The 17,123-nt window shown below is 39.2% G+C and overlaps 1 protein-coding gene across 2 annotated transcripts in view; it reads right to left on the minus strand.

Moving 5' to 3' along the window:
* Nucleotides 1–10,723: 10,723 nt before the first annotated feature.
* The window catches only part of NCKAP1 (NCK associated protein 1), a 60,591-nt gene continuing 54,191 nt past the window's right edge, over nucleotides 10,724–17,123 (minus strand). For both annotated transcript variants that reach the window (XM_065637774.1, XM_065637773.1), the window contains exons 29-31: nucleotides 15,939–16,048; nucleotides 13,282–13,371; nucleotides 10,724–12,651 (exon numbers count right to left, since the gene is read on the minus strand). In XM_065637774.1, coding sequence (XP_065493846.1) covers nucleotides 12,535–12,651; nucleotides 13,282–13,371; nucleotides 15,939–16,048 — 317 coding nt within the window. In that variant the 3' untranslated portion in view covers nucleotides 10,724–12,534. The remainder of the gene's footprint in view (nucleotides 12,652–13,281; nucleotides 13,372–15,938; nucleotides 16,049–17,123) is intronic.

Raw genomic sequence — 17,123 nt, forward strand, 5'->3', positions numbered from 1 at the left:
AGATGCTTTCTTTTCAGGTGGTTAAAACAAAAAAAAAGCCATATATTGATGTTTAAGTATCTCGCAGAGCAATGGCACGACAAAGGGTATCCCAACTGATCTGCAAAAAGATCTTTGATATAAATGAACTAACATTTATTAACCAGATAAATTCTTCCTAGTTATAAAGGTATCAAGCAACTGCTTGATCGTGTGTTTGGTTTAGTTTTACTATGGTATCAGCAGGTTTATTATTTCAGTTTCTGCAGCCAAATCAAACCTGTGAGTAGAAACACACCTACCAGCAGCCAGTGCTCAGAAACCAGACCAGAAATGTAGATAGATTGTGAAAGAAACAATGTATACAGACTCGGAAACACAGGGTCCTAAGCTTGGAAAGGCTTTTAAAAATTTTTTAGCACTGCAGATGAAGTCTTATCTCTCTAACTTGGCTGCAAAAGCCCCATTGGCTCTAGTGAAGGCACAAGGCAAGCAAACAGGGAATTGTAATAAAGCCAGCAAAGTGAAGGTACAATGTGCGTGTTTCAGCATCTCTGCACAAGACAAGTGTGTGTGACAGCCTCAAGAGCTGTCAGTCATGCCCATGCCCCTCAGCCTGCATCCAGGCTTGCAAAATAGCCATGGGGGTCAGCAAAGGGGAGCTTGTTCTTCTGCAGGGAGAATGAAAAGGAGATCTGGTTTGACTCACCCTCTCAGCTCCTCAAATTAAGAAAGCGCAAAGTCTGAGGCTTGAATTTCCTCTTGTAGGGTAAAATACACATTTTAAAAGTATGTGGTGTAATAAAAACCTTACCCAGCAGGTTGGGAACTGAATACGCTGGCTTTCGCGGCAGGACCTTACCTGGCAGCGATGATGGATGTGGGAGTGGTGCATCCCAGGGTGTCCGAGTCGAGGGAGATGGGCCAGGGCGATGCAAAGGAACCAGTGACATGAATGAACTCGAGTTCATATTTTTCCCCTTCAACATGAAGTTTTCTAATCTCTGTATTTTATTTTGGGGAATAATTTTTCAGATCATCTCCAATCTGTTTTAGAATTCATAGTTACACAGAACAGCTTTAAAAAGGAAAAGCAGGAAAAAGCATAAATATGTTGGATATTCCTATGTCTGCTATAAGGCTACCAATTAAATAAGTTTAACTTTTTAACCCCAAGTCATGATCTACACGAGATGACTTTGCACTTCTTTTTTAAAAATAGTCGAAATACTGCAAATACTTTCTCAATCCATCAAATGCTGATGTCCCCACAAACTCACAAGCCCTAATGTACGTTCCCATGAGACGTGGCCATAAATCTTCCAATATGGGTGTGAAGGTACCTCCTATGCATTTTGCTGGCAGAGCATCGCCCACCGTCTGCTCTGCTGGAAAAGCGCTGGTGCTGTAGCACTGGGGGAGGCAGCCGGTGCCAGCACCGGGCAAGGATGGGCTGCCAGGGGACGGGGCGGTCACTGCCCAACACGGCTGTCAGCGTTAATTACCTCTTAGTGTTTCCAGTATAAATCAGCGTATATACCTGGCAGCAAAAATTTGCCTCTGGCTGAAACTTGGCAATCTGATTACTGAACCAAAACATTGTTATTTTTACAAAACACCTATACGCCAATATCTTGTTTTCTATTATACAGAAACACTATAGCCGGCCTCGACACCTTTTTAAACAAGTGAGGAGGCCAGTAACGGAGGAAAAGAGACAGCAAAGAGGAGGGCTGTGGTTTTGTGCTATAAAAGTGTGGTCGCGGTGCTTTGCTCTGCACATGGAGAGGTGAGGCTAGAGGGAAAATAAAACAGCTGGAGGAAAAGAGCGAAGTAACAACCTGCTCTCTGTCTTCACACGCAGTTGCTGCAAAACACTGAAACTACTAATTGAAACTAAAATATGCATACATACTTAAAATGAGAAATATGGAGTTCATGTGTTAGCTGAGCAAAGCATGTGCTGCGCTGTCTAGAATTTACCACCAGCCTCAAAATACTGTATAAGACAGGTCAAAACCAGCTTACCTCGATGAGGCAGGGGGGGTTTATAGGCCAGAGGGGAGGAAAACCGCCCAGCTCAAACCACGTAGCATCTACTCTCACTTGGGGCAGGGTTCAGCAGACCAACAAATCTGCACTTACATTTCTAAGAGGAATGATATTAAGTAAATACTGTGGATGTGCGTAACTCCATAGTCTGTTATGACCTGTTGAGAAACGAGTACATGTCTAAAGCAAGGTAGAGGTGAAATTCAGAAAGGGAAAATTAGACCAAAGCTCTGGAAAACTGCAGAATAAGTGTGTCATTTTTCCTGGTCTAACAACTACCCTGGTGGTGAATGACCCATGTTGCATGGCACATTCATATTTTAGATACCATGAACCCCTCTGGCATTATGGGGAACAGCCTGTAAGCTCTAGGTGACATTATTATAAGTCACCTTTTCCCTTTCAGTTTGCAGGTTCTGCCAGACCCTTCGGACCAGCAACCTGCAATGGTGTCCAGAGAACACGAGCTCATCCTCTGCCTGGTGGCTTCCCATCATCTTACTGGTGCAGGCTGCCCATGTGCCCAGTGGGCTGCTGGTTATAAACCAGGTACTATGCTTCATGGTCTGCTCTTGCCCATTCCAACTGGGGAAAAAACAAAACAAACCAGCAAAACGGTGCAAGTATAAACACATCTATTCAGGCTGCTCCTAAGAAGAAAACTAGCTGGGATAAAAATAGTTATTCAGCACAGGTTTTCACTTTCCTGAGCCTTTCTATAGCGATCTCGGGATTACATACGATTTCGTTTGTTTATATACACTGTCTTAAGAAAACAAACACAAAACCACAAACCAAAAACAACCAAGAAACTCACCAAAAACAAAACCCTAAAATACTTCTTACATAGCTGTTACTAAAACCATAAAATCATTGACTTACAGAGTCATAAAAATGGGATTTATGGTACATTTCCTGTTCCAGACAGGGTCTCGTTTTAGTTCCCTCAGGTAGACAAAACACAGGGGACTATTAACTTATTTTAATAGTCTTTCAAGCCTCTACATGGATGACTTGGACATAGCCAGGAAGAAGAAAAGTTTCTTTTAATGCAGACTCTTTCAGACTTGTAATTTTGGGGGCTCTTTTTATTAGACAGCTCATTATTAACTACCCCGTGCCCTTGGGGTCTGCGTGCCTCCTAGAATCAAATTTTTATATTAATATTCCCTCACATTACTTGTCTTCTTGAAGTCCCAGCAAAAAAACCCTATTCGCTCAGTGCTTTGAATCCTACATTACTGGTAAAATGAATAGCATGGCTAGGAAAATATGACGCTTTATCTTTAAACACCAAGAAGCCCAACTAACATGCGTTTCAAAGATGAAACTATGTAATAGCTGCTCCCTTTAATATTGCCCCTTGTAGGCTTTCAGTCAATCCACACAGACACACACTCGTACACATCTCCCATAGCAGCCTCATTTTGCAGGCTGAATTTGCTCGCTGCTTGGGATTTCCCCAGATTTTTGTGGCCAGGTCAGGGCTTACAGCTTCTCGATACTGAAGTTTGTGATATTGGAACTTGTATTAGCGTTCCCGTGGAAAAGCACAGCCAGATTTATTGCAGGCAGTATGAGCTTCTCCACGCACTCCGCGATGCTCAAGGGACTTAGAGCAGAAGACAAAAAGCTGAACTTCCTGACGTGTCTTTGCAATCCTCTTCCCAGCTCATTTTAAGCACAATATATAGTGCAAATCTGAGCACAGGACGTCCCAGTGGAAAGAGAAGTGCTCCTGTTTCTTGTTTAGCTTGAATTGTGATGCTTTTCCTTTGGGAGAGCACATCCTAAATTCAGAGGCATAGATGCTTTCTATCTATAATCTACACCTGCTCAAATTCTTGACCAGTGCACAAAATCCAAAGCTAATGCCAGAGAGTTTTTTTGTTCCAACTCTTCAAAGGTGAAATAATCTAAATATCATATCCACTTTAATTCTCTCTTCTTTGTAAGTAAATTTCCTAAAGGCTGCCATCACATTCCGAACAATGTTTTCACGTTTCAAAATACAGACAAGCAGAAGTACATCTTCTGACGTAGCACCACACGTGCAGCTCTGTTTCTATTGAAGAATTAATACAAACATACCTGGATGTTTCTGCAGTCATGCAAGTTTATCACCAAAAGCACAGAAAAAATAAGGCAAAAGCATCAGACAGGTACTCATGACTAAGAAATGTGAGAAGAGCCTATTTTTGACAGGCATAAAGAACAGAAACTTTGTCCCCAGTTCCACAAACATCCCCCTTCAAATAACAGTACTGAAAGTGTTGTAAGATTACCATGTTTGTCTAAATACCTGCAGAATCATCTTACATTGTGGAAAATATAAAGGAAACAGCAAAAGGGAGCTGAGCTCATCGCATACCCAAGGCACAGTGGGTGGAGCTGAACTAGGGCTCATGGACTTAAGACTGGGAAAGCATTTGCTTGTGTTTCGGAGCAAAGGAGCTCCGTTTTCATCTAATTCCACTGTTCATCATCAATCTGTGTTAATACAGCAATTCCTCAGTCCAAAGGCAAGGAACAACAATCTACAGTCACTTAACTGTACTGATTGAAATGTAATTAGCGTCCTCAAGGCAGTTCTGGCTCAGGTGGGGGAGACCTGTTGCTGCACTGGAGGGGACATGGGGGTGGATGCTCCTCTGCTTTGCTTCCCAACACACACTTTTCTTTGTTTGTTTTTTAAATTTTTAAATACTGCTCAAGTATTTATGAATGCAAGGTAGCCTCCACAGTAGTATTATGTACAGATGTTCAATTTAAACATGCATTGGGTTTATTATTCTAATGTGATAAATTGCTATATGCTATTACGATGACCATCCAGATAATGCAAAATACACCCTTCCGTCCCACTGTGGGCCATACTAGAGACACAACCAAATCCACTGAACCTTCTCCGAGTTATAATTGCCTCCAGATGGAGCGTTTAAGGCAAAAAAACCCTGCAAAGCTCTATAATACCATATACATTATGCAGCTTTTCTAGTCTGGCCCCTGCAGAAATAATTTGAGATGCCTAGCTTAAAGGCCATAACCACTCAGAATTTAATTTCGTTAAACCATAAATTTACTATTTCAGATTTACAGCCTCTCCGGTTGCATGGCCCAAGTCCGCCTGTGCTGCTGCTTACCCAGATTTATTAGCAGTGCCCAGCAGTATGAAGTACCAAATCACACCCATGCCTAAAAATAAGCCCTGCACAAACAGTCGAGTTTTAGAGTAACAGCCCAATATCACCAGGTGCTGAAACTCAAGACTCACCAATGATTTCCATGGGAGCTGACTGGGTTTGACATGCCCCAGGATCAAGTATTACCTATAAATAGAAGCCAACACGGTTTGTGTGTATTTTACTTGTGTTTTCAGCAGTTACAGGTGGGATCACAAAGGCCTCTATATAGAACCTCAGCAAGATCGGGAAAAGCAACATCGCCTTTCCTGAGAGCTTTTACTAACACACCTGCAAACCACACAAACAGCAGATGCTCTAGAAAGCTGAGAACTATGAAATCTAACCCTGTAAAAACAATTTCATTTTAAGAAGTCAACCCACGCAGATAAAATTATTTAACTCTACAGCTGCCTTCCATGTGTGCCTTGGCTGCCCTGTCCCATTTCTGATTTACTGAAAAGCTTTAAAATTGGGCAGAGTTGCTGAGGCTGCAGCTGCTGCTGTGACTTCACGAGGGTGTCCGTGTTTTGCCGCTTTATTTTTACTTCTGTGAGAGACAGTGCAATAGAGTAGAAAATAGCTATAGAAAGATTCACAAAACTAAGGAAGAGCTGGTGGTCTATAAGCAGAAACACCACGATGTTACTTAAGTGTGAAGCTATGACACAACATAATCCTCAGCCTAGCCTAAAATAAGTGCCCAGACTCTTCAAAAAATCCTATTTTTCTGCAGAACCCTTTCCTTGCTCACCAGAGATTTTAGCCCTTTGCAGCAGTCCACAGCGCTCAGCATGTCCACACATTTACAGTCACTTCAAAGTATGCACTGGGCCATGCTAAAGCTCTTCCCCCCTATAAATAGTGATTTGGGGAAATTTTGGGAACTTCGGGACTTTCAGATCTTAGTTCTTAATCCCCCGCACACTTTAGTTGTAGTAGAATAAAAATTATGCCCATGAAATTATGAAGATGTTTATTGTCCTCCAGTTCCTTGATCATACTGTCTTTTTAACTTTAAAAAAAAAAAAGTTAAATAATGGCGTGACAGTGCTAATAACTAAATGTTTTAAAGTTGCTTTACTTCTCTATTCAACAACCTTCCATAGCTCAACTAATAACAACGGAAAAAGCTAGTGGTATTTTTTCAAGAAAATATTTATAGGTTTTAAATGTAGCCATTTCGCTGTCCCTCCCATAGTATTTCTTTCGCAAGACCCATAAAACTAACCTCCAAACAAGATTTTTCTCAGGCTAGGTTTGTTTTGCTTTGTTTTTCTGCATTTGTAGGCAGTTCATACAACAGTGCTACTTTTTTTCTCTCCCCAAAGCCACAGGCTTGCTTACTAGAATTGGAAACACAAATCTTTTTTTAGCAGTATAGCTCGCAACATACACACAAATATTTGCCAGTTTAACTGGATGGATGGGAGTTAACTTGATCACGACTTTGTGACTTAGAAAAGCTTGCATGTTTTACCTGCTCACTAAGGACTAATTAAACACTGGACAAGCCCGTTCTCTGTTCGCAGAGCTGTCAGTCACGACACTGAGATCATTAGAATACAAGTTTAGAAAAAGACATTTTCCAGCACCAGAGGATTTTTAACTGGCAGCTCTCCTCAGGGAGAGGGGTAGCTGGGCTTTCACCCGCTTTGCATCTCCGCTCCAAGGCTTTTTGCAAACTACTCACACTCTCACAGCCCCGTCTCATTGGATTCAAGCAGCCTATGTGGTGGTTTTAAAATGGTCCTCAGTGGTTATCACTGGCTTTAATCTCATTCTCCCCCTTCACAGCAGGGTCACCGAGTGCTTAATAGCACGGAGACCTAGAAGCTGAGGTCCAGACACCTCAATGTTATGCCAGAGGCTGTGTCCTTACTCACTGTTCTCCATCCCCACCACCTACCTGCAGAATTACAATATTGATACGCGACTTCTCTGGTTTTGCTGCTTGGATCGTCTGCCAGTAACTGGGGTTTTGAGAAGCTCCAAGGTGATGTTGGTTCGAAATGCTCCAAGATCTTTCCGAAAAGGCATCTGATACCTGTTGCAAGTATGCCGAGCGGCAGCTCGGCCAACAAAATCCACGTATGGTGTCCACTTCTGCCAGCTGAAGAAACATATTTAAAACCAAGCGAACTCTCATTCCACACACCCCTTTACAAATGATTGTGACCGCCTTCAACCAGCGGCTGTGCCGCCATGGATTAGCCAGCAAACAATTAGTATTATATGATAAAATTCAGATGCATTATTACTGCCTTGTCACTATGGTTTCACTCTGAGCTTTTATTAGATAAAAGTTTACATATTTTCTTGGCATTCAAACAAAAATCATTATGAAAACACCAGTGCAATTATTTCCCTAATAAAGTTGCCTCTAAGGCAAATGTTACAGTCTCAGCACATTTTCTCAGCTACTTTTCGGCCCTTTGTTTTTATCCAAATTAATAAACTGCCAAGACAAACGCTGTCACTTACCTGATCTCATTGTAACATTAAACATAATTGCTGACGTATTCCACTATGAAGAACAAATTGAATGAAATCGAAACGGCATGGACCATCTTTAGTGTCTCAATGTAAGAGGCACGAGAGATGTTCCTATCTGGTTCTGCAGACTCGGTCTTCACAAACACATGCTCATACTAAAGATGCCTCAAAGTTTAACACTTTCAAGTGTCCTTGATTTACGACGGATCTGAAAGCTGGTTAAGTTTGCTTCATATGCAGAACGGAAAACAGCTGACACCTCGGTTGAAATTTTTAAATGCATTTCTGAAGTCTATGAGATAGAATCTCTATTTAATCCATGAAGTGTCAAGTCAGACTTCAGAGTTACGAAACCGACTCGGAGTCACTGAGCAATGTCTTTTCTCAGCTTCTCTGAGCACACTGTGATCACCACTTTCAACTTCCCTCTTACCCCCCTTTTCATTCCTTTTTTGTACCATCATAATTATCCTAATATTAATTTACAGTGTATTCTTAGTTTTACTTCTCTTTCCTTTGTGTGCCTATGCAAGGAATGGTTTCATTGTTGTTGCTAATGCATCCTTGCTATTATTAAACAGATTGCCACTTAATTTGTATTCAAAAATAATACTGCTCTTTCCAACTCAACTCTTCTGTTCTCTGCACTGGCTGCCCAAACTCAAAGGCTAATGACAAGGGTAGGGAGGGCAAGAGCAGAAGAGGTTGCAGGTAACCTGCAACAATGCCTTCTCCATCTTCCAATTACAACCTGGAGTACTGACAAGATAGGAAATTATGTTGTTAGTGGATAACTAACTGGATTTACTGGCATCAGGGTTTGAAACATTCGGCTGTAACAGCTTTGCAGCTCGCATCTGTACTCATGCTGGTGGCAGTATCATTTTTTTATTATTTACCATAATTATTTGTGAGAAAGCACTTAGATTACTATTGTCATGAACAAGGCAACAGCCTGAAAGTCTACACAAGAAACTACTTAAATCCACTTGCTTTACACTAAACTCAACATAGACTTTTGATTCTGACTTTAATACCAACACTTTCTTTTACTGAATTGCATAAGACACTGACACTACATCCAGTGAGCAGGTCGTTTTGACCTAGTAGTACTAGAAACCGCCTGACTAATAGCAAATTAGATATGGTTCTGGACACTGGTCAGGGGGTCGTTTTGATTTTGTTATGTGTTAGTACAAATATTTACAGACTTCACAGCATAACAAATAGCAAAAACACACAAGGAGTGGTGAATTCAAGTAAAAAACTTCTGTCATCTTAGAGGAAGATTTACCATAAAAATTACCCAAACAATTCTTCCTTAAAGAAAAAAAATAGGCACAACTTTGGTATTTTTGAAAACTGGTTGTTTGACAACTCTGGAAACGGTGGTCCTCATCCATGAAACCACATCAAACGTCTGTAGCTGTCATTTAAATTTCCTTGCTTTGCGCAGCCAGCCGTGCCAGCGTTCCAGCGCTAACCACGAGGGCGGAAATGAAAGCACTTTCCCTGTATTCATTCAGTCCTTAATTTATCAGCCAAGGTTAGTAGTGAATACAACTATGATAAATTACTTCTATGCTATCCAAAATGTATTATGGAGTTAAAAGATGCTTGAATTTGAATATGAAAACCATCTGAAGCCTGGGTCTAAAAAACTCTTATTGATTCAACAGGATAAATGGCTACAGCTATAAACCTGGCTTTGAGTTTGGTTCAAGCTTGACAGAGAAATTTACCTAAAAATATTACAGCATTAATTCAGACATACCTGTGCTTACAGAATTTATAAGAGTTACTGGTGAGTAACTGAGTGTTCACTCTTTTGTATGAATCACAATGCTGCGTCCCAGGACCAGGGAAACTTTTGGCAAAAATACAGTTTAGAGGCAAGGCGTATTTACTTCTGCTTGAGAATTCTTGAATCTGGAAGGAATAAGCTGAGAAGTCATACAAGCCCACGATGACCTGCTGAAGAAGGCTCATATCTTTCCTCAAATCACCGGCCTCACTTCAACATTTTCTGGGGAGAACGCCATTCTCCAGGGCATCAAAACTTGTATACTCCAAGTGTCAGTTTGGTAACCAAATAAATTCCTAAAGCAAAAACCGAAGGTTTAACAGTAGCCATTATTTTCAATGGTAAGCTTTTGTCCCGATGGACACAATTTTTAAATTAAAAAAAATAATTTTCTGGGCAGCAACAGGACTTTGTTCTTCCATGCTCGCTCTCTCTCACATGAGGCAGAGCCCTCCCCTGTGAATTAGACATTTGATCCAAACTGGCTCCACATGGGATCAGCTCAGCCATCTGTGCTTCATGCTCCAGGAATTACACACACTTCTGGAAATGCTCAAAAAGCCACCTGAGATGACTCAATAGACAGTATCAACAGCTGAACTTACTAAGTTGTGGACATGGTATTGCCGGCTCCAGAGGAAGAATTCCTTCTCTACCTGTCTCCCCAAACAAACTCTGCTCGACAGGCTTATTTTGGTTTGTGTAGTAAGTGGACACAGGTTGCCTCAAGGACAATAATTTGACATGCTCTGCCTTCCACAAGCAGGCTAAACCCTAAATAGCTTTGTGGTAGTTCAGCTGAAACCAGAAATAATGGTAACACAGCAAGAACAAAGCAAGGACACTCTCCTGCTGCCATCCAAAACCCCTCCAAAATCCAACCAATACATGGATGAGTCCACACAATTCCTCCCCAGTCTCCCCATTTCTCAGCTTGGTTCTGAAATTGCTCTGAGCTCTTGCAGGAAGGGCAGTTATAAGGCACGAGATCTCAGGTGTCTGTGTGCCAGGCAGCATCGCACAATCATGTCAGGGCTCTGAACGGTTCATGACTGAATCTAATCTGACTGCGTCAGAGGCAGCTTCTTGCAGAGATATCTGTTTGTCAGAGATTACCTGTTTTCTAGGCCTAGTTCCGTAACCCCTCAGACAGTAGAAAGCTGGCAGGGATCTGAGGTAAACAACCAAAGACAACTGCTTTGTACTTAAAAAGAAGAAATAACCTATTTTGTGTCTTTAATAAGTTTGAGTTTTTCAAGAGTCAGTCTTGAAAGCAGGCATTGTTTTTCCACAAAAGGCTACATTACAATCAAAATCTTCATTAAAATCAAGACATTTTAACGCATTAGATTATAAATACTACAGAATAGAACTCTTAAGTCTTGCATTCGACCTAACTTCTTTATGAACAAACTTAATCGTTACGGTACTAAATTATCAATTTAAAAACAGTTCCATGGTTATAACATAAAATGCATAATTAGGAAAAATACAGATGTACTGTCTTACTTCCTTAGGACAATTTTATTCCAGTCCTTTTTTCCTCTGGACAGAGGAAGCTATTGTAACTGAGCACACAACAGCTCTTTCAGAATAGAAAAAGTAACCAGCATGCACAGAAGTCGCATCAGGAACAGGGGCTCTATACAACATCCAGAGCCTGTTGAGAAACACATCGCTTTTATACGCTGTGGATTAAAGAGCACAACCATCTGGTCAGCTTTCAGGCTAAATGAGCCAATGCACGCCAATTTGCACGATTGATTTAAAAAAGGCCTATTATACATCTGTCTCAGTAATGTCTGATGTTACGGGTTTAGCAACACGCTCCTGTTTTATGATTATTTCAAGTTTTATACTTTAACAATACACTTATTTCTATGAGTACAACTGGTATCGCTACGTAGTATATAAATGCTTTTCTCACTTTATTATGTAAAATTAAGATTTAAAGGATAATGGCACTAAATTGACACTTTTTACATTGTTTTTAATTCCTTCTTCCAACTTTTTACAAGATACACTATTGCAGAAGACAAAAGGTGAGGGATTAAAAGAAGTCTTCACATAAAAGCTCTAAGGATTGATATTTAATGAACTGTGAGATGTAAATCAATGCACAACAGCACAGTTTAAGCTTAAAATACTAGGGTAACATTTATATTAAAAATAATTCACCTACAGATAATACAGTCTAGTGTTTATTGTATGTTATGGAAGGTACACTTGAATTTCAAAAATTTAAAACATATAAAAAGTGGTTAAGGGCTAACATTTTATCAACATGTGATAAATGTGCAAGAATGTTTATTATACAGCAGGGTACAATGGTAGTGTTAATGCCAACAGGGCACCACAGAAGTTAGTTTAAAAAAAATTTTCACTATGCTTTATACAAACAACACCACTTGCTGTTGTTTAAGAATATCGGGAGAGGATCGCTGTCAGAAGGATAAGCAGTCCTATAACATTTTTTAATGTTAGATAGTGTCATAGTATGTAGATCGGTGAATATTTCAAAATAAAACTAGAAATGCTGTAATTACTTCACAGAAATGCACATCCAATATTTGTTTTCAATAAGAACAATAGGTACAAGATTATAACTCTCCCTATATGAAATAATTTACACACAGATGAAAGCTACACTATCTAAAATAATCACTAAATACATTTTTCTTCTGAGAAATAAGCAATTTGTTTTGCATGATCAATATCAAAAACATATAGCAGAAGTAGTAGTTTTTTTAAACATAACTGATGCTCTAAAGTAAAAAAAAAAAAAAAAAGGAAGTAATGAGAAAAAAAGATTTTCCATGAATGTGCAACCTAAAATCAACCAAGCTTATATTGTAGTACAACCATATTAAGAAACCACTGATCAGAAATACAACTTTATGGGAAAAGTTTATAATTCACAAAACTGTTCATCAGGCCATAAAGTAAAATAGCTCCACAGTTTACAGATAAAACTGAGGCCACATAGATGCGTGCTATGTCTTATCTCCAGTAAGTAGATACTCAGGCAGAGGATGTGACGCTTTGTTTGTAGACAGCATGGTATGCGTTTCTCAGCAAGACATATGGGAAACAAGACTCCAAGAGATCCATTGTCAGGAATGGAGACTCCTGCACAATCTGAAAAATACCAGAAACACCAGATTTCGCAGAAAAACACACCAGAAACAGCACCTACTGCCTGCTGCTGCTAATCTATTTCACGGAGATACTTCTGGGTCTGCACCACAACACCACTCACATATTACATGGCAAAAGGAAACAATACAAAGTTTAAATGTTGGGGAGAAACACAGTGCTATAAACTCATCGCTTTTTAGAGCTAGTCATTTAGCTTTCCTACATACATAGCCATACGGCACTCCTGCCATTTCCAAAAGATACAGAATACTGAAAGGAAAACCTCAGAGCAGAGAGGATTTTTCTCCCACACACTCTGAACATCGTTTCTTTAATGTGAAATTTCATTTTCATATTGCATGTACTAAGTGAACAATGAAAATTATGTGAACAATGTGATACAATGTTCTAGGCAACAAAGGACGATGGTGAAAATGTGTGAATATGTCGGGGGAATGAAAGACATTAATTCCTTACATTAGAATGCCAGGAAGAATGACATAAAAAATGATTTCCACTAGATCATGAGCCACAACACCCAATGTGACACCCAAAACCCCCTTGCTGAATGATGCAGTGTGGAGCCTATTCCTTAAGTTAACAACACAAATAAAACAGACAAACACTTACCATGTCTAGTAGTAGGTACACAGATTCTCTGTTCCTTGTAGTAGTTTTGTCCGTCTCCTGGCCAATCTTCAGTAGACTAGATGATGCAAGCTACATAAAATGTGTATTTAAAAGCAATAAATAAAACAATGCATTGATCAACTTCTGCTATTTTGTTACACAGGCACAAAGCCTTTCTAAAGGCACCAATATCCCAGACGAGGGACACTGTGCTGTGCTAATAAACTCCCAAGGAAAGTAAGTAATCCTGAGCACAGGGACCAGTACAGGGCTTTAGTCTCAGTGAGCCATTTTTGTTCATTTCTAGTAGCGCTTAATAAGGAAGATGTGCTGTTTTATACAAAACGTGAATTAATTCATTGCAAAGAATCAATAATCATTGTAATAACTGGTTGACCACTATAAAGTCTATTGAAATTAATGACAGAACTCTCATGGGACCAAGATCTCACTCCCTCTGTCCTTCCCAATAAATACGCATATAAACTCATTGCACTTTTGTAAGATTTAAAGTGACTGAAGTTTTAATTGTTTGAAGTTAAAGAAAAAAAGTTTTACTTCCTAAGCTATATTTTGAACTGAAGATATGTCATCCTAAATGTAAACGAGCAATATTTTACCAGATCATGAACAACACTACAATAATAGTTTAAGAACATATCCTAGAAACTTCTAACATGTATTTAGGTATTTACAAGCTCAGGATGACAGAATACAGCAGAAAACTTACTTTGCAGATGCATTGATAATCTATGTTTTCATGCCTTACAGAAATTTGAAAAAAACCTCCTTTCAACTTTCAGATGTACAATCAGCATTTATGCCCTCACACCAAGAAATGGCAATGTGCCTAAACCACATGTTTACCCGAAATGGATTTTAATTTAAAATATTACCTTTAAAAATCCAAATCAATAGTCCTCTTAACAAATTCTGTCATTAATCAATTTGTAATATAAAACGAATACACATACTTCAAAAGAATCTCAGTACACACTCAGCAGTATTCAATAACCTAGTTAAGACTTTTCTGTATTTAATTAACTTTGACAGAAAAGCAGATCATCCCCAGCAGAACATTTTCTTCTTAAGAGAAATGTTTTTCTTTCAGACTAACAGTAAGTGATATATAAAAGGTGTTAGGAAAGAAAGATTATCAAAATATCTGACCCACCAAGTCATGGTCTGTGCAGTAAAAGCCATGGCCTGAAACCAGTTCGTAAACACTGAAAAAATGCAAACCTCATACCAAAAGTGCTTTTATCACATGAAACTATACTGGTTTCCTTCACTTGTCAAATGTATGCAACTTGACACAACCATTTCTCTTTCATCTGTTACAGCCAGCAGTTGCATTAGACAAGGTCAATGGCCAAAGGTTTTTTCTGTTTTACAAAACACAATGAACTTCCAAAAATGGAAGATCCTTTTAAGAAAAAAATGCTTCTGTGGACTTCTAGTTACAGAAAGTTACCATTACCCCACACCCGTAAATGTGTAAGGCACCTGAAATAAGGGGGGGAGAGACATTTTTTCGTATTTTAAGGCCAAACAGCAAAAATCAAGGATGACTCAAAATCAGTAGTAATTTTTAAAAATTGAAGTGAAGCTGCAGTTTTAGCCTTTAGTTTCCCTTGAAGTATCAGCTAATTAAGAGCCACTTTAAAAATTCTATTTCTACTCAGGCAGCACACCAAAATGTATTTAAAATGCATCACCACCACCTAAGGGCTTTTGCTTTTTTCCTAAGCATCACTGAGGATTTCAGAAGCTTTGATCTCCAACCAACTCTGAAGGATAAAAATTCCTCTCCCCAACTGTCCCTGTAAAAGGCCACTATCAGACAGTTACTTTTTAAGAAGGGCAGGCATGGCAAAATGTACAGTGCAAAAGCCACTCTGGAGTTACCTTCTTTGAAAAAGTAAAATAAACTAAATAGTCCAACACGTCTGCTGGACAGAATCTTGATTTTATACGCATTGCACATGTCTTTTTCTAGCCATGGGTCACACAATGTAAGAGATGGTACGTGCTAAGATTATATCGAAAAAAAATTATGACACTTGTACTGATTTGCTACTGTTACTTTCCAACATCACAGACAGCTGACTACTGCTAAAGGATTACTACTAAATTTAATCTAGGCTTGTATTAACAATATGCTTTTCTCTCTTGTGTACCAAAAGCAGATATATAGGAAACCAATCGCATTGCATCCCAGATTAGTATTACATTTTCCATTTGAATTTGGAAATACTTCCTGAAGTCAATATATTTTTCTTGTTAAGATACAAATATTTGCTTATTGCTATACTTCAAAAATATCTTACACCTGATTTTCTCCTCATTGAAATCAACAAGTTATACAATCAACTTGAGCTTCTCTGCAATCTGTAGCTACAGGAAAATAAGTAACATTAGAAGCATTATGAAGCAATATTGCTATTGGAATAAATGTTCGTTAATCAACACTCATCCATACTAATCTAAATCTTTATAGTATGCCCTTGCGATTAAGAATACTCATGGCTGGTTGCTGCCGTAAAGGTAACGCTTGCAATGACAAACACATTGATAACTTCATGACAGCACTGCGCAAGCTGGACAATGTATCTAATGGATTCAGGGGCCAGCCCTAAGAATGAAGTTATACATACGGCCAAAAATTCTTTGAGACGGTCTTCAATGCTTCCCTTGTGGATGGTAAATAAAGCTGCAGCAATCTGGTTGATAGCTTTTGCCAAGCAATGAATGTTGTTGCAATGCCCTAAACAAAAACATATACAAATCACCTCAGCATCATGTTTGAAAATTACAGTGTTCTTTGGAAAAGATCTCCAAGGAGTAAACAGACTTGTCACAATGAAAGATCAACTTTTAGCAGCTTACACGATGGGAGCAAAGTTATTTTTTCACACTGAACTTGGTATGAGGAAGCCAGTAGAAGTACAGATCTCCCTTCTGAACACTGTAGAGGTCACAATGACCTGATAAAGATCCCTGTGGCTTTTAGACATAAGGAAGAATAATATACTGGAAGCTTATTTGCTTTCTCCAAAACTTGAGAGTATTCCCACTTGACTAGGCTAGAAAGACACATGCAAGCAGGATTTTTTCAAGCTAATTGGCTGTTTTTTCTCCCCTCTATATAAACAAACAAGTCATCATGCCCAGACGACAGCACCCAAGAGATCTGCAGGAACTCAAGAACAAAACTGTTGAATTGCTAATTGCCATACATTACATCTTGCCTAAAATGCACCCAGGCTTCAGATTGAGGGTGATTAAATGACACAGGTTGTCAAAGAGAGCAGAAGGACTGCTCCTCAGTAAGTCTGATATCTCTTTTAAGCAAATTAAGTCAAATCTACCACTTTAAAACAAAATTAACAGACACCTGGGCTAATATCCTGGGAAAGTGCTAGCATATGGAAAGGAGGGGGTCTTTGAAGGAGCTGACAAGTATTCAAGCATCCTAACGCTGCTGATTCTTCCAATTTGTTTTGGACCATTGCTGAGCACTGAGCTCATTTTTGCATTCAGTCATTTATCATAACTCCAAGATTATGGTTGAATAGTGAGGTCAGCTAGATCCCATCATTTCACATGAGATTTTTTTTTCCCCCTATGCATATCAGTATTGTTACTTAAAATGACTTATCTGTCATTTTATCATCCAATTCTCCATCAGCAGCCCCTCCCTGAGCTGATACTCCTACTCCATCACCTTTTTTAAAATTAAATATTGCTGGGTGAATATGCAGCAAAAAGAAGAGATCACCACTTTCCTTGAACATCAGTCAAGAACATCTGTTCTGCTTAATTCTGCTGATTAAAATTTA

This window comes from Caloenas nicobarica, chromosome 6 (genome assembly GCF_036013445.1).
Source record: "Caloenas nicobarica isolate bCalNic1 chromosome 6, bCalNic1.hap1, whole genome shotgun sequence".
Classification (NCBI taxonomy): Eukaryota; Metazoa; Chordata; class Aves; order Columbiformes; family Columbidae; genus Caloenas; species Caloenas nicobarica.